This window comes from Phascolarctos cinereus, unplaced genomic scaffold, assembly GCF_003287225.1.
Source record: "Phascolarctos cinereus isolate Bilbo 61053 unplaced genomic scaffold, phaCin_HiC Scaffold_5;HRSCAF=322, whole genome shotgun sequence".
NCBI lineage: Eukaryota > Metazoa > Chordata > Mammalia > Diprotodontia > Phascolarctidae > Phascolarctos > Phascolarctos cinereus.
The window spans coordinates 237,140,314-237,164,287 of record NW_027555958.1 but is presented as its reverse complement, the minus strand read 5'-3'; the positions used below and the strand labels follow the sequence as shown (position 1 = coordinate 237,164,287).

At 37.1% G+C, this 23,974-nt stretch overlaps 1 protein-coding gene across 1 annotated transcript in view; it reads left to right on the top strand.

The window, feature by feature from the left end:
• The window catches only part of DNAH8 (dynein axonemal heavy chain 8), a 419,266-nt gene that overhangs the window by 23,111 nt on the left and 372,181 nt on the right, over positions 1–23,974 (top strand). The window contains 5 exon segments of the mRNA XM_078155390.1: positions 1,346–1,494; positions 4,409–4,598; positions 5,657–5,820; positions 8,386–8,562; positions 16,996–17,109. Of these exon segments, the coding sequence (XP_078011516.1) occupies positions 1,346–1,494; positions 4,409–4,598; positions 5,657–5,820; positions 8,386–8,562; positions 16,996–17,109 (794 nt within the window).

The window sequence follows — 23,974 nt, the reverse complement described above, 5'->3', positions numbered from 1 at the left end:
TCTTCCTTGCCCTGGGACTGCCACCCAGGACTGTGACCTGGATCTGAGTATGGGAGAAGCAACAGAGCCCTGCCCCCAATGGCAGCAAAGAGATCTCCTTTTGACCAATTGTTCAACTTCCTTACCGTCTGTGGGCTGAGAGCTCCAGAAGCAGCCATCACAGCTGCTGATTCATTCACTCCCAAGGCCTGTTCCTGGTTTGCTGGGGCCTGGTCTACACTGGCATTATTTAAAGGTGTTTGGAATGGTTTTGGGGATGGCTCAGGCAAGTCACTGCCTTTTCTCTGCTATCTTGGCTCTGCCTCAGAGTTGTTTTAATTAGCCTTTCTCTTATTGTCATTGGTTTGGAACAATCTTTCATATGATTGTTAATGGTTTGACATTCTTTTCAGAGTTGTTTGTTTGTATATTCTCTGACTGCTTATCTATTGGGATGTCTCCTGGTCTTAGACCTTTGTGTCAAGATTTCTTTTTCAAAGACCTACCCTTGACAATTAGGGCCTTTCGCCTGTACTATGATACCCTAGTCCCCATGGTGACCCCTGTAGTATATATATTGCATATACACAATCAGTCATTTTGAGTACAAAGCATAAATATTTAGTGTCAAGAACTCTGAGAATAAACTATATTTTGGACAAAAGTTTTAGTAGTTTACCAAGGCTTTATTCAGAATTTTCATGAACACTTTTTTTTGAAACCCAGACTACTATATATGCCAAAGACAGACTTCTCTAAACTAGCCCTACTTTTATTTTTATAGCCTCATTCTAAACTCACTTCTCTAGCTGTGGAGCTGCCTCATGCTGTTTTTTCCCCCATTTTCGCAATATCCCAAGATCTTTACAAATGTCCACAATCCCCCTAGCAAATATTAATATCCTGCTTGGGTAGCACACTGCTTGCATTTCTAGGTTTTGTTGTCTTTTCTAACAGACCATATAAGCAGCATATTTAAAATCATGTTTCATTTACTATACCTTCTACTTAGACTGAGGTCACTCTCAATTCACATTTATTTTGAATGAGAGTATTTGCCTGACAGCTGAACTTCTATTCCTCAAACAGCTTCTTAGGAGACTTCTCTATAAGAAATGGCCTTTTTCCAGGTTCTACCTCCTAGGATCCTTTGGCTTGGACCAGGTGTCCTTTCTACACCACCAGAGCCAGTATAGTCTGAAATCATATTTCCCAGATTGGAACCAAATTAACCTTTAGAGTTAGGGAAGAATAGACAATATTAGTTTGGTCATCCACCTAGTTTATTTACCATTGGTAGTATTCCAGTCAAGAAATAGGTGTTGTATATCTGATCACTTAAAAAGCTCTTGAGTTTCTTTTTCAGAATGTGGTCGAGTGTTGACTGGAGTTGCAAAAGGAGCCAGAATAATGAGATTGTATGTGGATTCTGCACCTGAGAGACTCAAAGGATTGTGTTTATTTTTTGTTCGATGTAGGAATGATATTGTTATAAATGCAAAAAATGTATCTGAGGTATGTTTTAAAAAATTAGTTTCTAACTATAAAATAAAATTTAAATACATTTCAGTGGTCCCATTTTGACTTTATTTTATATTGCCCTGGTAAGCTTTACAGCTCTGCCTCTGAGTAGCTCAGTCTCCTTACTAAAGTCACTTAACTTCTATGCTCCTCAGCTTCCCATCTGTAAAATGAAGGGGTTGGACTAGATGGTCCCTAAGGTAAGCTCTAAGTTTTCTGCCGAGATTCTTTCAAAAGCACATTTCCTTTTCAGTTTGTCCCTTTGGAATCTGCATTGGTGGAGGGCGGGCTCAAATTGGTGAGATCCTAGTTGTGGAAGGGCCATGTAGGTTTTAAATATTTTTACTCTATAAAGTCCTCTTCTCTCACCTTCTCTCCAAGTGTTTTCATTCTAAAATTGATCCACTTCTTCTCTTAGCAAACTTCATTAATCTTAGAGCTCTTCTGAAAAAATAATTGGAAATTTGATCTAATATTTCTGTTTTCAGTAGTTCTTTAAGGTTTAAAATAAAAAAAATGCTTTTTTAGCAAGATTGTGGCTGTAACCTCGAGGGAGAGATATAAAGGAAAAAATATGATTTGCAAGTAATTAAAAGGGTCCTAGGTGATGTAGTGGATGGAACACTGGGCTTAGAATCATTTCTTCATGACTTCAGATCCTTATGACACTCATTACCTGTGTGACCGTGGGCAAGTCACTTAATCCTGTTTGCCTTAGTTTCCTTATGTGTAAAATGAGGTGGAGAAGGAAATGGCAAACCACTCCAGTATCTTTGCCAAGAAAATCCTAAAATGGGATTGTGAAGAGTAGAACACAATGGAAACAATTGAATAACAACAACAAAAAAAAGGTAGATGATGCTTGTGCTTAGGATTTCCTTTACTTTCAGTGGTTTACTTTGGGGCTTACAGATCTTTGTTTCAGGAAATTGTTTCCTGAACTCAGCAACTAGCTGATCCTGTGTCAATGTTGCTTTTCTCCTTAGTTGGAGTCATTAGAGGGCCAATAGCACTGAAATTCTCCTGATCCTGGGGAAATAGGAAGAAGACAGTTTTTTTTTTAAAGATGAAATTAAAGGCATGGGAGTAAAGTATTGAGAACTTAGTACTTCCCCCAAACCGAAAATAAGTAGCTGGCTTACTGTTTGTTTACTTTTGCTTGACATCTACATTTTAGTCATTGGAGACTCAAGGGAAAGGTAGTGATTTTTGGCTTTTCACCTTTTGAATGTGAGAGGACAGGTGTGTTATTTGAGTGGAAATGTCTGGTAGTTATTTGAAAATACAGGACAAGAGTTTGGTCATGTAACCATAGAGGTAAAGCCTTGAGATACGTAGACCTTGGAATCATCTGTATAAAGGAGATGTTGAAGGCTTATCCATTGATGAAGTCTTTAAGGGAGACAGTTTAGAGAGAGAACAAAGTTCTAAGGCTGAACCTTGGGGGAACAGTTGTATTCAGGAGTAGGAGGAGAAAGTAGAAACGTAGAAGGATTATTTGGAAAGGTAAGTAATGAGAAAGTTTCTTAAAAGACCTGAACAACAGTGTCAAGAAAGAAGCATTAAATAAAAATCAGAACAGACTTACTTCCCTATTTCATCTTACAGCATAAATTTGCCAAAATATAAACCTTAGATATATCAAAATAGACCTTAGAGCTGGAAGAAAACTTAGTGCTCATCTACTTCAACCCAGGGCCACACATTAGGAGAGCTGGGGATAGTCTCCTATACTTCCCAGTCGAAGACTTTTTCCAATACACCCCACTTTTTCCTATAGGTGTTTTATTTCCTGAATGCAATTATATTAATGTACCCTACTCTTAGTTTTAAAAATAGAATTTGTAAAACATCCTTTTTACGAGTAAAGTTTTTTTAAAACTTTTTTGTGACCGTCGTTTGATGTTTACTGGACATCAGCAGACCACCTCTTTTTTTAATGTCCCTTTACACATATTTCAGATAACTATTGTTTGTCTTAGATAATACTTTTCTTGAGGGCAGTGACATTGTTTTTAGCCTGATCCGATTAGTTAGTATCTAGCATAATATCACATAGAGGCAGGTGCTTATTAAATAGTATTGGGAATGATGATAATCTACATTAGTAGAATTAGTAGAATTAAAGTTAGCAGTGGAATACCATTAGGGAGCAGAATGAGGGGAAAAAGAGTTTATGTAGCTTTGTGTTATATTAGTAGGAAATTTCTGCACTGGGAGTTCCTCAGACCAATTAAATAACATGTTTATGCTGTTCCTCTTCCCCACCCCCCCAACTCTCCCCAACAGTCACCCAAGCCAATTTGAGAATGGATCTGTGGGTTTATCAGGGTTTCTAATTCCAGTTGAGGACTCTTTTCATTGGTGCAACTCTTCTTTAACTTGTAGCCCTGCGGATTTGCTTGGGACACTGATAGGTTAAATGATGTGCCCATGGTCACAGTATGTATCAGAAGAAAGGCTGAAATCCGGTTCTTTCTGACTCGGCCAGCCCTCTATCTTCTAAGCCATGCTTATATACCTCTCATATATAGTTATATGATAAAATTTTATATAATATATAAAAATAATATAAGGATTTCCTTGTACTTTATCATCATCATCATCATCTTTTTAGTTCTTACTACCCTTATGACATAAAAAGGTAGTATGGACAAGAATTCAGAATTTGTAGATTAGTAAACTGAAACACAGGAGAAAAATTTGGCATTGATGTAGCAGAAGAGTGAGCGGTTGAGCTTAAGCAAGAATCTATTATGTTGTTTATAAGGCCATTTCTTTTTGCTACTGTTCAGATTTCTTAGAAAATTAAATTGTTTATGACAATTGTAACATCAGTTTGATTATAACTTTTCAGTAGTCCTGTGAAATATAATTTGTCATAAATATTTGACTGCTACATTTACAGGAAACTCTATTCAGCTTTATGGACGCATCTGAAGGACTCTTAATTGGAATTAAGAATATGCTGTCACAAATTTTTCTACCAGCTATTCATGCAACAAGCAATTGGGGTGCTTTAAACACATCTAAACAAGGAGAATCTGAAAAAATTATCTTCATAGAAACCATTAACAGATTCCTTGCTTTTTTAGATGGTAAGAATAAAACTATAGTTTGAAATAAAATAGATTACAAAAGGCAAGTGTACTTATTAAATGTACTTGTTATAGACCAGTGGTTTCCAATCTATAGACTAGTGATGCCTGGGAGATTAGGGAATTATTACAAGAAATCCTCCAGTTCACATGCTTACCAAGCATTGTGTATCTTTACCTATAATAAATATGCAGCATAATTTTTTTTCTGCCCAATGTACTGTAAAAGTCATCTGATTAAGTAACTCAGTAAATAATCAGATATTCCTTCTACAGCTTGAATAAATAAGGCCTTCTTTTTCAAAGTATATAGATGATGTAATTAATAAAATACAAGCTTATTTGAAAGAATTACTGAATTCATAGGTTTTTGTCCTCTATTTTCTCAATCAGCATTTATTAATAGTACAGGTTTTATTAAGGAGGGAGCTTGACATGTTGTATACTAAAAGGAGTCTTTCATATATTAAAAAGGAGCTTTCATGCTGAAAAAAAGTTAGAACTTTTTAAAAGTTATATTAAGAACTTCTATTAAGACTATTAAGAACTTCATTCAGAAGAGAATTAAAGGAAAAATGTTCTGTCCTATAAAAAATGTGATCAGATTTAGGATCAAATATCAATTGCTACAAACCCTTCCCCTTCTCCAGAGATTTGTATTAGAAGTGGGGCAGTTTATTTCTTCTGTGAGAGAGGGAAGCATTTTCTCCTTTGCTAGTAAGTGCTGGTAATGAGGTTTTTTTACTACACATTTGAAAAAGTCCAATTTTAGCACTAGCAAATTTGAGGAAAAGGCATCTACCAAATCACTGATGTATAATTATTATTTGACTTAAATTTTATTTGTTAAATGAATGACTACCTTTTAATATTTAACCTTCTTGGGAAACAGATATTTGTAAAATTCAGCATTGGCATTTACTATTCAATAAATTTGAATTCAGCAAATTGCTGGTGAGTGCCTGCAATGTGTAAGGCACCATAGCAACATTACAAAGAAGAATACATTATCATTCCTTTCAGAGTTTACATGATTTCCAATGTTTGTTTGCCTTTAGGTGCCAGAGTAAGTATTGAGGGAACTGTAGAATTAAAGAAGATAGAGAATGTTGATTTAACCAGATTGCAATCCTTTGAAGAAGTGTCACTTGCAGCTGCTAATTTAGAAATGGTTCATCAGTTGGAAGAAGTGCTCATGATATGGTATAAACAGATTGAACAGGTAGACTGAACCACCATATTTTCCATTAACTTTAAATAACACTTTTCCTGAATGGTTGCTAATGTATGATTCTTGAATGTGAAGGGAATTGTCTAGTGGGCCTTATGTGATTCATTTACTGGGTATATGACTTTAGGCAGGTCACATCAGTTTCCTGAGCCTCAGTTTTCCTCATTTGTAAAATTACATGGTTAGACTAGATGGCCTCTGAGATCTCTTTTAGCTCTTATTTATGATTCTGTGGTTCTCTATTAGCAATCAACCTATGTGTATCTGTAGTACAGACTGACTATTTGTATAGTCTGTTCCTATGTGTGGCTCTTAAGGACTTGTCTAATAGGTGTACAGGATAGTGATGTGTGAGGAATTAGAGTCCTGTGCTCTGTACCTGAGAATGCCTGGGGGAGGAGGGATGGATAGCTTCTGTGGAATTTGTGTGAGGAGTTAACTGGAACAAATCCCCGACTTAAGCTATTCTTTTTTCCAGGAAGAGTGACTTAAATATTTCACACTTCCTTCCGTAGAACCTCAATAAATGTTATTTACTATATAGGCCTAGTCTTTTACCAGCAAGCTAATTATAAATCAGTTAAAACCAATATTAAGAATCTGCTGCTTAATTAGGAGAAAATTATAATAATGAATTAAGAATCAGATACTAAGGATCCAGGAATATTTAGAACTTTATTCCAATCCCTATGCATTATATATAGTCCACAAAGCATAGATGAGATCAAATAGGATCCTAATAAAGACTTATTCATTGATTGATATACTTCATTTTATGATCAGACTCAGTTATGAATAGCAAGTTTAAGTCTTATGAGTTTGATCATTGAAATATGATCAAATGGAAAATTTTCTGGTGGGCCAGAAGAATAGTTAAAACAGCAGGGAGAACTTAAGGAATGGAAATAGAGCATCTGGTTAACTGAAGGGATTGAGCCTAAAAAGAGCCAGAAACTTGGGGAAAGTTGTTTCTGGAGTTATTTTCCCTAGTGAGGGACTTAGTCTTTATTCTTCTGCCTCCTTGCCTTGATCTGGTTCTTTCCAGGTTCAGCTATTGCATTTAACATCTCATTTCCATACTTTTATTTCATCTTTCAATCTCTGTAGAGTATTGAAGTTGGATATCAGAGCTATATAACTATATCAAGTCAGTAGACAAGACAAGTTTAGATTTCAAGGAAAAAAAAAACAAACCAAATAGTTACAGTGCTCACTGTACCTATATGAAACAGTTCTGCAATGGTTAATAAGAATATATTGATATAGTTTCATTGACATCTATGCTCTTGAGACCATTGCATAGGTGGAGTAGGCTCAGCTTTTTGGCATACTAATTGAGTACCTGAAATAGCTTGGGTAGGGTCTAAAATAGATATTCCTACCATCAAATTCTGCTTTATAACCACCTGTATCAGAGTTGGATCTCTGTATATATTGATGGATTCCAGAAATGACAGACTAGCTAAATTGTCAGTCTGCAACCAAATTAATAGCTTATTAGTTCATTTAGAAAAAAAAGTGGCAAATTTAGTGAAGAATCACTAAGAGCAAGTCATGACAAAGTAATGTCTCATTTTTTAAAAAATAGGATTCCTAATGATAAGGCTGGAAAGATGCATACATACATAATACATACATATGTACATATATGTATGTATATACATATACATACACGCATACACGGATGTGTATATGTATATATATGTGTATGTATATGTATGTAATATACATAGATATAGATGTATAGATACACACACACAAGCATTTCCCACCTAACCTAGTTAATTTGTGCTACAAAACATGAGATTCAGAGATTCAGAGAAACAGTATTACAAGATGAAGTTAGTTTCATATTTAGATCATTCAGTTTACTTTCTGGTTGCCTTGCAAGGTATTGGGCTAGGTGCTGGGGATACAGAGCTAGAAGTGAAATAATCTCTACCCTCAAAAGTAATTTATATTCTACTAGAAGGTGGGGAGGCAATTACTACACCGGTAAGTCAGTGAAAATAAATATAAAATGCTATTTTGGGCATCAGGAAATGCCTTCTATTGGAGGTGGCACTTGAACTGAACTTTGAGTGGAGCGAGGAATTCTAAGAGATGGAGGCAGGGATGCATTTCACTCATGGAGAACAGCCTGTTTAAAAGTACAGAGGCTGGAGAAGGAATGTCATAAATTAGGAAACATTTTGTGGTCCAGTGTGGCTGTAGTGTAGAAAGTACATGAGGAAGAGCATCATGTGAAGTCAACTGGAAATACAGGTTGGAGCCAGTTTGTGAAGACTTTAAATGTCAAACAGGAGTTTATATTTTATCCAGTCTGTATTAGGTGTAAGTGAAGCTTCTTGAGCTGAGGAGTGACATGGTCAGACCTGTGATTTAGGAATATCAGTTTGTCAAATATATGGTGAATGGCTGCCCAATAAATGGAACATTTGTATAGTCTTTCTTTTTTGTAGAGATTTTACGTCTACAACAGTGTTTGGTGATAGAGTGTAAATTTCTCAATTAAACCATGTAGACACTAAAAAGATATCATTTTATTGGTTGTAGGTTCTAATTGAGAGTGAACAGATGAGAAAAGAAGCTGATGATTCAGGTCCACTCACTGAATTGGAACATTGGAAACGCATGTCTGCTAAATTTAATTTTATTATTGAACAGATTAAAGGGCCAGATTGTAAAGCTGTCATAAATGTGCTGAATGTTGCACATTCAAAAATATTAAAGGTAAGAATTTGTTTTCACTTTTGGCTATTTCAATACTAAAACTAATAGTTTCAGTATTCAAGTTTCAATGCTAAAATAATATTTTTCCTTTTACAAATTATCCTCACAGAACTTCTTGGCAAGTTTTGTGGTTTAGAGTTAAATTTTGATGTTTAAATTTACATGTGGTACCAGGGTCCCTTGATACATAGCTAACTTGGCTTCCAGCTATCACTAGATTTATCATACATTATTTACCTTCGCATACTATACACTCCAGCCAGTTTGGCCTTCTTACTCAACTGTACCCTAGAGAGTATCTGTTCTGGGCTTCTAGAGTTCTATAACATGCTGTCTCATCTTAGAACTTATCTCAGCCTCTGGAGCTTCCTTGTCCTGAAATATGCAACTACCCCTGCAGCCTTATCTTTCTGTAAAGCCTGCCCCCTTTTCCATGTGTGAGTTCTTGGAGCCTCCAATTTGTGAAACGGCTCAGCTAGCCTTCATTCCCCTCCCAGCGCTACACCTGCCTTCTGGGCTTCTAAACTATCCTGTCTCGTCCTAGAACTATCCTCAGCACATAGGGCCTCCTTACCTTGGAACATGTAACCACTCCTGTGGGCTTCTCAACATGGAACATCCGTCCATTAGGCCCATCTCCTTCTCCCATTGGTGAGTACCTTCTGGAACTTCATTTTATATATGGGCTAAGGGTAGCATTCATTCTCTTCCCAACTCTATTCCTGGCTTCAAAACCATGTCCCTGTGTTGGACCTTAATAATTTTCTCTCCCCTCCACTCTGGCTTCCTTTTAGATGTTGTCTTCTGTTAGAATATAAGCTCCTTGAGGGCAGGGACTGTTTTTCTTTTTGCTTGTATTTGTATCTACAGTGTTTAGCACAGTGCCTGGCATTCAGTAATTGCTTGGTAATGCTTGTTTCCTTCCTACCTCAGTGCCTTTGTTCTGACTCTTTTTCTGAGAATACGCTTTCTCCTCACCTCTCCCTTGTAAATACTCTCGCTTCCTTCAAAGTTCAGCTCAGAAGTTCACTTTTGCATCAGCCTTTCCTGATCCCCCCCAAATCCTAGTACCACTTTGTCCTTCAATTACTTTTATTTGTTTTATATGCATTTTATACATACTGACATATGTTGTTTTCCCTGATAAAATGCAAGTTTGAGGACAGGAACTATTTTATTTGTGGAGGACTTGTATTGGCAACACCTAGCATGGTTCCTCATGCTGAATAAATGCTTATTGATTGTTTGCTTGAGTGATTGCTTGACTAACCTTCTTGTTATTTAAAACACATCTTAAAACCCCATCCCATCCTAATACTGTTAAAAAAGTCAATCGTGTATAGTCAGCAATGTTGTTGTGTATGCTGACTAAGCAAATAGTGTTTAGTGAGTGCTGTGGTCTCAGTGGATAGAGGCTGGGCCTGGAGTCAGAAAGACTCATCTTCTTGAGTTCATATCTGGCCCCAGGAACTTTATAGCTCTGTGACCCTGGGCAAGTTGCTTAACACTGTTTGCCTCATCTGTAAAATGAGCCGGAGAAGGAAATGGCAGACCACTCCAGTGTCTTTGCCAAGAAAACCCCAAATGGGGTCACAAAGACTCAGACATGACTGAAACAACTGAACAAAACAGAGAAAGTGAAAGCATAATAACCTTTACTATTCCTTCTTGTTGATTATAAATTCCAATCTTAGTTCAGTAAATAAAATAAATAAGAAAGAAAGTATGGTTGGTATACTGGAAATAACCCTGGAATCAGTGAATAGCCAGCAAGGGTTACAATTTAATGAGATAAGACAACACAAGGTAAGTATAGATATGCTCATGTGATAGAAATATGCCTCTATGGAGCAAATATAACACCATCTGTTAAGAGATAAATAAGTCTGTTAACTGTACGATCCCAGCATTCAGCACAACCCTATTTCTCTGTAATCCCAAACATACCAAAGTTCATTGAAATCCATTAAAAATTTGATTGGTTATCTCTTTTTTTACAAGATGAAATGACCCTCAAATTCAGTTTAAGGTATATATTACCTTAATACCATTTAGTAGAGCAACAAATCCTATTGAAAAATTAACTAACTTTAAAGACTTAAAATGGTGAAGGGGAAGAAGATAGCATGAAATAACAAGATCAGCACAATCAAAATAAAGAATTCATTTTGGTCAAAAAAGTCTTGCTGACACTTGTAGTATATGCAGATATTGGTACTGTGGTTGATAAACATTTTAACATGATGCTTAGTGCTAGATTCCATAACCTGGTCTAGAATTTTTCTAGATGCAGAAATAAAGCCTAAAATCCACAGTGTTCATTATAATCCTATACTGTCCTTTTAAAAGTTACTTCTTTTGGTACTAACTGGGAAACTAAGGGAAATGTCAGTTAGTGGATTTGTTAAGTTATCTGAAATGACTAGGTTTAATTCATTTAAAGCTATAGTGTTGTGACTTAGGAATTTTAATTTAACAAACCTGTTTTGTAGAATGGAACAGTTTTAGTGCTGGAAAGGACTTTAGAGACCAACTTAATTTAATCTTATACTTTATATATGAAGAAATTGAACAGCAGATAGGTGAAAGAACTTGTTCAAGGTCACAGAGCTTATTTTATAGCATATCTAAGGCCTGCTGGCTATTCACTGATTCCAGGGTTATTTCCAGTATACCAACCATACTTTCTTTCTTATTTATTTTATTTACTGAACTAAGATTGGAATTTATAATCAACAAGAAGGAATAGTAAAGACAGAGAGATATGATATACAATTAAGATTTAACCCATGAATTATTTAAACAGTCTTTTGGAAATTAAAAGATGAGAAATAGACAATAAAAATGACATTGACATTGAATAATAATAATTTCACATAAAAGTTAACCAATGTAAATTTATTGTTATAACAGAGGGGCCAGAGGAGCCCAGAAAGTACCTTAGTCAGAAAGTATTTATTTGCCAAATGGAGAGAGATGGTTTCCAGAGGCAGCACCAAGTTAGAATATCGACTTGTGTGTAGAATTTTACAGGATAATAGATGATTATAAGCATTATCATCTTACAAAGCATAAAACCATTCTAAAGAAAGAGAAGGTGATGCTGAGGTTTTAAATCTAGAATCTAGTCTAGATAATAGGGAAAATAGTAACTCCAGTCAATAAAATAGGGATTTTGGAAAGATAAATATATTTTTTAAGGGAAGAAGGGTCCAATTTTGTACGTGCTGTGTTACTTTTGGGACATCTAGGTGGAATTATTTGGTAGGCAATTGGAAATGTAGGCTGGGGATATATAGATCTATAATATGATGTATACTATATCATATATACATGTATATGTACATGCATGACACATTTGAATAATATATTTTATATATGATATGTATTGCATGTATTACATATATAAGTATATATAAATATATGACATACCACTCTATTCCTCCCCTCAAATTTTCAACTAATTCCTTTCATGCTTCCTTCAAATTCTTCCAAGTTTCCCTATCCCTAAATGACCTTTACTAAATAGACCCAAGAAAGACCTTCAAGCTATCAATCTATATTTCTTCTTTCTTTCTTATCCATGCTCCTTTTTAAAAGTTCTTTACTCTCACTGCCTCCACTTTTCTCTCCTCAGCTCTTTGCAATTTAACTTTCAACTTAAATCACTCAACTGAAACTACCCTCTTCACTTTTACCAGTGTTCTCTTAATTGCCAGATAGCACCATCTTTTCTCAGTCTTTGGGCAGTCCTGTGTTTGTGTATTTGTGTCAGTTCTGTGTATATTATGGATTATAGTCTTTCAAACCCTGGTCTCCATCCTGTACTGCCCTTTTTATTTCTCTCAATACTCCCAATGTCTCACTCTGAAGTTAATCAACTCTTCCTCTGTACTTGCTACAATGTCTGCTTCATAAGTAACAAACTTATTATTTGAACTGTTTCCTTTCTCACTCCTTCAGTCTTTTTGTACTTACTGAGACCTTCATTCCTCACCAGGCTATACTACAAACCTTTCCTACCAGCCACAGAAACCTCTTTATCCTTAAAACTTTCATTCAAACTTCACTCTAACCCTGGAATTCACACGTTGGAAGTACCCTCTCCCCTACATTGTTTCCCTTCGTTTGGATGACTCCTCCCAGAGCCTTCATTTAAGACCAGCCGTGTTTCATTCTCAAGGATACACTGCAAATTTTCTCTATCATGCCACCCCCTCCCCGACTGAGAACCTTTGTTCTTTTCCCCCAGCCCCCTTTTCAACTTCTTTTTATGTATTGTCTTCCCTTATTAGAATACAAGCTTCTTGAAGTCAGACTGTCATTCTTTCTGTTTGTATTTGTATTGCCTGCACTTCGTACTGTATTGTACCTAATAAATGCTTGTTGACTGACCTGACATAACCTCTCCGGCCATCCTTTACAATGCTGGTTGTACTTTTGCTAATTCCTTCAAGGTGGGGGGGTTTAGAATACCTTTTTCCCCATTGCCACTTCCAGGATGCACCTCCCTCTACCATCACTCAGTAACCTCCTTTGAAGTTCACTCAATCTGTATCTACCATCTATTCAAAATTCTGGTAGCTGTGTTATAAGAGTTATAAGAATTCCACCCCTCCAGGGTGTTCCCCTTCTTTTTCTCAGTGACTTCAGTGTCAGGCTCATAGTCTTTCTCTTCTCCCAAACTCCTGCTCTCATACTAGAGGACTTCAACACACATATTGATGCTCCCTCAACTCCCTAACCGCCCACTTCATTCCTGCGATCCATTATTCTACCCCCGTGACTACACACAGAAATGGTCCTTGATCTTTTCATGACCCACAGATGTTTTGGTTCCATGTTCATAAACTCTGAAATTCCTTTATTAGATCATAATTTGTTGTCATTCCACCTCTCTGCCTTGCAACCCTTAAACCTATTCTTTGTCCTCACTATAACCTGGAATTCCTTGACTCCTCAGTTCTTTCATAGGCCATCACCCCTGCACTGGCTAGACTTTCGTCTCTTACCCCTCTTGATCCTTTGGTCAACTAGTACAACTCTACACTGATCTCTTGAATCCCTTGCCCCCTCATCCAGTCTCTAGTCCTTCCCTGCTAAGTCTCATCCTTTGATGGCTCCTGTCGTCTACTGCCTTAACTCCTACTCGCTTGCTGCTGAGCAAAGCTGGAGAAAATTCAGCTAACTGTACTGTCTGGGTCCACCACAGATTGATGTTAAATAAATTCAGCTAGGCCATCACTGCAGCAAGACAGTCCTTTTATACCTCCCTGACATACTCATTCTCCAAAGAGACTTTTTCAAACCTTTTTATCCCTCCTCAAATGTGTTTCGTAGCTCCCCTTCCCTCCACTCTCTCAGCTGAGAACCTTGTTTAATATTTCACAGAAAAATAGAGGCCCTACACTGAGAGCTCCTTTTCTCCTCTCCTTATCCCATACCATTCATATGCCTTTTGCTATTCTCTCTCTTTAATCCTGATTCACGTGACGAGGTGTCCCTTCTCTTTGCCAAGGCAAACCTCTCTGCATGGAAAAGTGATCCCATTTCTGTCCTGTCTTCTCCAACACATTGCCTACTCTTTCATCTCCATTCTCTCTTTTTCAGTCTCTCCTTGTGGACAGTGGCTCCTTCTCTATTGCCCTTGTCTCCTCTATACTTAGAAAAAGTTAATCCGTCCATCCCCACTAGCTACTATGCCGTAGCCTGAATTTTATATCCTGACTTTCAAACTCTTTGAGAAGCCCATTGACAATCTATGCCTCCAGTTCTTTTCCTCATACTATCTTCTTAAATCTTTATAGTCTGTCTTCTGATAATATCATTCAATTAAAATTGTTCTTTCCAAAGTTAGCAATGCTCTCTTAATTGCCAAACCTTAATGTCCTTTTTTCAGTGCTTATCCTTCTTTACTTCTCTGCAGCCTTTGACAGTCAATCAGCCTTTCCTCAGTTATTTTCTTCTCTCCAGGCTTTTGTGACACTGCTTGCCCCTGGTTCTCCTATCTGTTGGACCTCTTCTTTTCACTCTCCTTAGCTGGATCTTCAGTCAGTTTGTGCTAGCTTAACAATGTATTCCACAGCACAGAACTCTTCTCTTTTCCCTCTAAATTTTTTCACTTGGCAATCTCATCAGCTTCCTTGAATTCAGTTAACATCTCTATAAAGATGATTCTCCTCACGTCTGTTTATCCAGGATGATTCTCCTCACATCTGTTTATCTCACCTGAACCTCTCAAATGACCTTCAGTCTTGTATCTCCAACTTCTTATGTGACATCTTTTTTTTTTTGTTTTTTATTTGTTTGTTTTTGGCTAGGCAGTGGGGTTAAGTGACTTGCCCAGTGTCACACAGCTAGTAAGTATTATGTGTCTGAGGCCGGATTTGAAGTCAGGTCCTCCTGAATCCAGGGCCGGTGCTCTATCCACTGCTTCACCTAGCTGCCCCCTTATTTGACATCTTGAACTAGACTTCTTATAGGTATCTTAAATTCAGCATGTCCAAAATTGAACTCATCATCTTTATCCCCAAGCCCTCCATTCTTTCTACCTTCCCTCTTACTTTTGAAGGCATCACATTCTCCCAGTCACCCAGGCTCACAATCTAGATGTGTCATCCTTGACTCTTCATTTTTCCATTTCCTATGTCCAATTTATTGTAAAGTCCTTTTGATTTTACCTTTGTCGTATCTCTAGTATACGTACCCTTCTTTCTTCTGTCACTGCTCTACCCTGTTGGCTTTTAAAGTACTTTGTATTCTGGCCCCTTCCTAACTTTCTAGTCTTCATATGCCTTACTCCCCTCCATATATTCTTATAACTAGTGACACTGACCTCCTTTTTTTCTTGTTCTTTAAACAAGGCACTCTATCGCCTCACTGCCCCCCATGCCTGGAATGCTCTCCCTCTTCATATCTAACGTCCTTCAAGTCCCAGATAAGATCTCACCTTCTACTGGAAACCTTTCCTGATCCTCCTTAATGCTGATGACTTTGTTCTATTGATTATCTCCAATTTATATTCTTGTTGGTACAGAGTTGTTTTCATGTTATTTCCTCCATTACATTGTGAACACATTGAGAGCAGGGACTGTCTTTATGCCTTTCTTTGTATTCCTAGTGTTTAAAAAACATATTGGTCTTTATGCAAAGATTGTATTCCCATGTCACAGTTCTTCTTCTTATTTTAATTACATTGACTCTGCAAAAGCTTTTATTTTATACATTCTGTTTTGCCTTTTGGGATCTCTGTCCCATGTTTGGTTACAAATTTTCCCTCTAACCATCTGTCTGTCTATCCATCTGCTTTCCCATCTATGAATATGTGTATATGTATGTGCATGCATGTGGCTATGTGTGTATATACAAGTTTCCCTTCTAGTTATTTTTAAAATATGTGATTTTTTAAAAATATTTAGATCACTTATCTCTTTGAACTTTATAGTAGTATAGAGAGTACTGGAAGATGGTGGTGCAAAACTATTTTCCACCTAATCACCTTCCAGTTTTCCCAGCAGTTCATTTCAAATATAGGGAATCATTTTTTTGTTTAATACTCAGTTATGGTGTTCATTTGTTTTTAAAACATTCTTGTTTGTTCAATTTTAATGATCTACTTTTCTGTATGTTTAATACAAAATGGTTTTTCCAGATACTAGTTTGAGAACCAGTAATGCTGTACTCTTCTTATTTCTTAATTTTTTCATTATTTCCCTAGAAATAAAATTCTGTTTCTCTAAATACCCCTTTTGTCATATAAATTTATTGTTATCTTATTCTGTAAAGTAAGATTTTGGTAGTATGATTACTATGACACTAAAGCTACAGATTAATTGGTACTACCAAGCCATAAAAAATAAATAATCTTTCTAGTTATTTGTCATCTTTTATTTTTGTAAAGAGTATTTTGTTGTTCTTCATTGAATGTACATCTTTGAAGGTCATCATTCACCTTTAGAAAACATTTGTCAAATATCTATTATGTTCAGACCACTGTGTTAGATATTAGGGAGATACAGAGATTAAATAGGCCAAGATCTCTTCCCTGTATGTTGTTTTCCATTTTCAGAAACAAACAAAACAATATGTATAGAAATGTGGCTAAAGGGGACGACCTTAACATTTTAAATAAAATAAAATTCTTTTTTTGATTGAAAGGCCATAAGACTTAGTAGAGAGAACACTATATCTACAGTCAGGAAACCTGGATTTGGATCCTGCTACATACATGTAATATCTGTGTCAAAGTCGTCTGATCCCTCAGAGCCTCGGTTTCTTTATTTATAAAATAGGAATATTTTCAGTATCTGTGTCACAAGATTATTGTAAGGAAAGTGATTCATAAAGTATAAAACAATGAATTATTTATATTAATGTTATTGGTTCATTTTGGTATTACTAGATATTCTTTCTCAAAATAATTTTTTTCTTTAGAACTGGCATGAATTGGATGCAAGAATTACAGATACAGCAAATGAATCAAAAGATAATGTTCGATATTTGTACACACTAGAAAAAGTATGTCAACCTCTCTACAACTATGACCTAGTAAGTGTACTTTTAAAAATATAGTATGGAGTTTAAATCTTATGATAAATATTTGTTTACAATTTTTCATAATTTGAAGATATATGTTAGGGTAAAGTTATGGTACCAGACTAGCACATAAATATATCTAGTAATACTGTATTTCTTTGTGAAAATGTGATGTTTACAGTAATGTTTTAAAAATACCTTATCTTCATTGTTTTGTTACAGTCTTTTAAAGTACTTTTATCTAAAGTGTTTTATTTGACTTTCACAACAGACTTGTGAAGTGGGCAAGACAAGTTTTATTATCTTCATTTTACAGAAACAGAGATTGAGGGTCACAAAGCTAGTAAGTGGTAGATGTAGGATCAGAAATAGGGATTTTAGCCTCTTAGTTCAATGTTTTTTCACTACTCCCTCACAATTTTTTTTTAGAGATTTCAAAGGTTACTGTTAATAATCATTTTATGACATCCCCCACTAAGTTTATCCTTATTTTTGATTCTTAAATATCCTCAAGATATTTATTTTATGAATAAATTTTTCATATAATATTAATCTCATAATCAGAATACACACCCATTTATAGAATATGAGAAGGAGGCCTCATAGGATCATGGATCTGGAAATGGAAGGGAATGCAGAAGCCAAGGAGTCCAACTCTCTAAGAAAGTGAGGCCCTCACTTCCCTGAGGTCACAGAAATAGTAAGCCGCAGAGCTAGGATTTAATCTTAGAGATTATCTAGTACCATCTTGCCTCCTCCCAACCATTTTACAACTGAGGAAACCGTGGATCAGAGATGAAATGACTTGCCCAAGGTCACATAGCTAGTAAGTAGCAGAGTCAGAATTGGAACCCATGTTCTTTGTTTCCAAATCTAGTACTCTCCAAAATACTGTATTACCTGCCTCAACCAACCTTACAGTTTAGTAAGACAGAAAAGACAAATATACAAATACATACATTTTTATTTTTGCCTTTGTATCCACAGCACTCAATACGGTGCCTTGCACAAAGTAGGTACTTAATAAATGCTTTGTTGAATTAAATTGAACAAATAGCTATAGAACAAAATAAAGTATAATAAATGCAAAAGAGAGATACAAACAAGGTGCTGGAATAGACAGAACATTGGAAGGAGGAATCATAGAGAAGGAGGCATGTGAAATGGGCTGTCAAGAATAAATAGGATCACCAAAAGTAGAATTTAAGGAAAAAAAGGCAATTCCAGGTGAAAGGAAAGGGATAAATGTAGACCTGGAAAAGTGCATAGCAGAGGATGGAAGACTTATAATGGCCATATTATTTGCTAGGGTCTTTTCTTCCTTCTTTCTGAGTACAGGAAGTATTCACACAGAAGCATTGTGACCATTCAGCCTTAATAAATATTTGTAAATTGCATATTGTGGGAAAGGGTAGAAATGGGAAGACCTTTTAATATTATAATAAAGTGGTAAGAAGATGGCAGAGTAAGCAGCAGATCCCTGTCCTCCCATTCTCATCCCTGACCACCCATAAAATAGCACTCCAGAACAGAACCTGGAAGGGCAGAGCCAGAGGAAAGACAAGGAGGAGCAGGCTTTTGAACTAGAGGATTTAAAGGATTGGCAGATAAGGTCCATATCACTCAGGTAAAAGGGCAATGCGGTCCAGTACAGGAGACATCCTACAAAGCCAGTGGCAGGCTCCACCTTAGCAAATCAGTGGGGGATATTGAGCCCCAGAATGATGAAGCAGACAAATGCCAACACCAAGACTCTCCTTGTGCCTTAGCACATCCAGGGGAACTAGCAGACTCCAGCTCAGAGAACCACCAATGCTTCAGCTCAGCTCAGGGTAGACAGATATCCTCTAGCAGCTGGACCTCCTCATGCTTCAGCGCAGCCCCTGATGACCAGGCATCCTCCAGTAGCAGACGTTCAGGTGCTCAGTGTAGCCTAGGGGAATGCAGAAAAATAACTTGTCTAAGCATATGCCAGACACCACTGCTAGGACCCCAGCTCAGCACCAGCTAAGCTGCCAGAACACTACAGCTTCCAGAAGCCAGTACCTGAGGTCTCAGGGCACAAAGCTAATGACCAGGCCACTGGCCTGCAGCACAAGAAGCTTGGGACAGTGTCCCCTGCACTCCAGCAGGAAAGCTCAAATTTAAAAGCCAGAAAATATGCAAACATAAGCAAAAAGCAAAAAAGAACCTTGAACATAGAGAACTTTTGTGGTGACAGGGAAGATCAAAATACAAACTCAGAAGAGGAAAACCCTCAATATACCTACATCTGAAACCCCAAAGGGGAATATGAATTGGTCTCAAGGACAAAAAAGCTTTCTTAGAAGAACTCAAGAAGGATTTTAAAAGTTAAATGAGAGAGGTAGAAAGAAAAATTGTGAGAAAAATAAAAGGTATGTAAGAGAGTGTCAGTAGCTTGGAAGAGGAAGGACAAAAATTGACTGAAGAAAACAAGTCCTTAAAAAGTAAAATTAGCCAAATGGAAAAGAAAGTACATCCAAGATTAGGAGGGAAGCAGAAAACTGGGGAAGAATTTTTACAACCAGTGTCTCTGATGAGGGCCTCATTTCTAAAATATATAGAGAACTAAGTCAAATTCATAAGAATACTATTCATTCCCCAATTGATAAATGGTCAAAAGATATGAACAGGCAGTTTTCAGATGAAGAAATTAAAGCTATTTATAGTCATATGCAAAAATGCTTAAAATCACTATTTATTAGAGAAGTGCAAAACAAAACAACTCAGAGGTACCACATCACACCTATCAGATTGGCTAACATGACAAAACAGGAAAATGATAAATGTTGAAGATGATGTGGAAAAATTGGAACATTAATGAATTATTGGTGGAGTTGTGAACTACTCTAGTCATTTTGGAGAGCGATTTGGAGCTATGCCCAAAGGGCTACAAAATGTGCATACCCTTTGACCCAGCAATAGTACTTCTAGGGCTATATCCCAAAGACATCATAAAAATGGGAAAAGGACACACATGTACAAAAGTATTTATAATGGTTCTTTCTGTGGTAGCCAAGAATTGGAAATTGAGGGGCTGCCCATTAATTGGGGAATATCTGAACAAGTTGTGGATATGAATGTAATGGAATACTGTTGTATTTTTATTTTTAAAATTTTATTAATTTATTTTGATTTATCAACAATCACTTCCATATGCTTTTGAGTTGAAAATTTTTTTCTCCCCCTTTCTCCCCCACACCCTCCCCAAGACGGCACACAATCTGATATAGGCTTTACATTTACATACCCATTAAACATATTTTCACATTAGTGAAGTTGTAAGTAAAAATTACAACCAATAGGAGGAACCATCAGAAAAATGAAACAAAACTCAACAGAAGGTAAAAATAAGTGATAGCGATTTGACTTCCATAGTTCTTTCTCTGGATGTGGACAGCATTTTCCATCCTGAGGCCTCTGGAGATGTCTTAGATCCTCGTAATGCTGAGAAGGGTTCAGTTTAACAATCTTAGTCACTGCATAACGTGGCTGTTATTGTGTACAAAGTCCTCTTGGTTCTGCTCACTTCATTCAGCATCAGACTATATAAGTCTTCCCAGGTTTTTCTGAAGTCAGCCTGTTTATCATTTCTTATAGCACAATAGTATTCCATTACATTCATATACCACAACTTGCTCAGCCATTCCCCAATTGATGGGAATCCTCTCAATTTAATGGAATACTATTGTGCTATAAGAAATGATGAACAGGCAGACTTCAGAAAAACCTGGAAAGACTTGTATGGACTGATGCTGAGTTAGGTGAGCAGAACCAGGAGAACGTTGTACACAGTAACAGTCACGTTGTGCGATGACCAACTTTAATAGACTTAGCTCTTCCCAGCAATGCAGACATCTAATATATCTCTAAAAGTCTTATGATGGAAAATGCTATCCACATCCAGAGAAAGAACTATGGAGTTTGAATGCAGATCGAAGCATACTATTTGCTGCTTTTTTTTCCCTTCTGTTTTGTTTTGTTTCTTGTGGTTCCTCCTGTTGGTTCTAATTCTTGTTTACACCATGACTAATGTGAAAATATGTTTAATAGGAATGTTATAAGCCTATAACAGATTGAATGCCATCTTGGGGAGGGAGGAGAGAAAATTTAAAACTCAAAAGCTTATGGAAGTGGTTATTGAAAAGTAAATATAAATAAATTAATTACAATTAAAAAAAAAGAATCAGTCAAAATCAAAAGAATGAAAAAATAGAAGAAAATGTAAAGTACTTCATTGGAAAAACAACTGACCTGCAAAATAAATATAAGAGAGATAATTTAAGAATTATTAGACTACCTGAAAGCCACAATTAAAAAAAAAAAGCCTAGAAGGCATCTTTTAAGAAATTATCAAGGAAAACTGCCCTGAGGTCCTAGAAACAGGGCAAAATAGTCATTGAAAGAATCCACTGATCATTTCCTGAAAGAGATCCCAAAATGAAAAGTCCAACAAATATTGTAGTCCAATTCCAGAATTATCAGGTCAAGTAGAAAATACTGCAAGCAACCAGAAAGAAACAATTTAATATCATGGAACCACAGTCAGGATTATACAGGACTTAGCAGCTTCTTTCTTAAAGGACAGGAGGGCCTGGAATATGGTATTCTGGAAGGCAAAGGAGCTTGGATTACAACCAAGAATCAACTATAAAGCAAAATTGAGTATAATCTTTCAGGGGAAAAGATGGATATTCAGTGACATAGGGGACTTTCAATCACTCCTGATACAAAAACCAGAACTCAATAGAAAATTCAGTCTTCAAATACAAGACTCAAGAGAAGCATAAAAAGGTAAACAGGAAAGAAAAAAAGATGTTTTTCAATAAGGTAAAACTGTTACCTTACATGGGAAGATGATACTTGTAACTCTCTTTTTTTGTTGTAGTTGTTTTTGTTTTTTAATGGGGCAATAGGGTTAAGTGACTTGCCCAGGGTCACACAGCTAGTGAGTGTTATGTGTCTGAGGCCGGATTTGAACTCAGGTCTTCCTTACTCCAAAGCCAGAGCTCTATCCACTGCACCACCTAGCTGCCCCTGATACTTGTAACTCTTGAGAACTGTATCTTTAGGTTCTGCTTCCAGGAGCCAAGATGGGGGAGTAAGAAGTAAGTCGCTCTCACTGTCCCTTATTAACCTCTGAAAGCCCAGAAAATACTGCCCCAAGAAAAACCCTGGAACAGTTGAACCAGCAGAAAGATGGGGTGTAGCATTCCAGTAGCCCAGGAAGCTTGAGGGATTAATGGGAAAGACCCCTCTCGCCCTGGGGCAGGGGGAGCAGTATGGAAAGGGAGGCATCCCAGCAAGCTAGCAGAAAGCCCCACCTCAGCATACTACAGGGAGATCCTGAACTCCAGGTGGTGGAGCAGGCAAGCACTAACACCATGACCCCTGAGTGCCTCAGTACAGGCAGGGGAACCAGTGGAAACTAGCTCAGAAAACCACCATGGGCCACGTGCCACATGCCACATGCCTTCTATGGCAGCCAAGTCTCCCAGTGACTCAGCAAAATTCTGAGAAGCAAAGCTCCAAGGGGGAAAGCCCCAGGTGGAGAAACATCCCACAACAGTGAAACATCCATCTGCCAGGAGCCAAAGAAAGCGAGAGGAAAAGTCTAGCTGAGCAGGCAACCTCCAGGGGCCAGACTACCCAACCCTGCATCTAGAGTTCCAGGGTTACTGATTCCAGCCCAACACCAGGCAAGCTGCCAGAACCCTACAGCCTCCAACTGCTAGCATGGGAGGCCTCAGGACACAAAGTGAGTTAGCAGGCCCTGGGCTCCCAACACAAGAAGCTTGGGTCAATGCCCCCTGCTCCCCATAAGGAGAGCTCAGTCTTTTTAAAGGCCAGGAAATAAGCAAACACCATGAGCAAAAAGAAATGTACTATAGATTCTTATTATGGGAACAGGGAAGATCAAGGCCTAAATTCTGAAGAGGACAACATTGTCAACAAACCCATATCTGGAACCTCAAAAGGGAATATGAACTGGTCCGAAACCCAGAAAGCCTTCTTGGAAGAGCTCAAGAAGGTTTTTAAAAGTCAAATAAGAGAGGTAGAAGAAAAATTGGGCAAAGAAATGAGAGGTATGCAAGAGAGAGTCAATAATTAGGAAAAGGAAGGGCAAAACAATTTGTTAAAAATTAGAATCAGTCAAATGGAAGTTAATGACTCTATGAGAGAGCAAGAATCAGTCAAATAGAAACAAAAAAATGAAAAAATAGATGAAAACGTAAAATACCTCATTGGTAAAAGGATTGACCCGGAAAACAGATCCAAGAGAGACAATTTAAAAATTATTAGTCTATCTGAAAATTACAATTAAAAAAAGAGCCTGGGCAGTATCTTCCAGGAAATCATCAAGGAAAACTTCCCTGAGGTCCTAGAACCAGAAGGTAAAATAGCCATAGAAGGAATCCAGTGATCATCTCTTGAAAGAGATCCCAAATTGAAAATGCCAAGGAATATAGTAGCCAGATTCCAAAATTACTAGGTCAAAGAGAAAATACTGCAAGCAGCCAGAAAGAAACAATTTAAATATCATGGAACCACAGTCAGGATTACACAGGACCTTGCAGCTTCTACATTAAAAGACTGCAGGGCATGGAACATGATATTCCATAAGGCAAAGGAACTTAGAGTACAACCAAGCATCAACTACTCAGCAAAAATGAGCATAATCTTTCAGGGGAGAAGATGGATATTCAGTGAAATAGGGAACTTCCAAACCTTCCCGATAAACGGACCAGAGCTTGATAGAAAATTTGATCTTCAAATATAAGACTCAAGAGAGATATAGAAAGGTAAACGGAACAGAGAATGACATCTTTATTATGACGTTTAGAAGGGGTATACG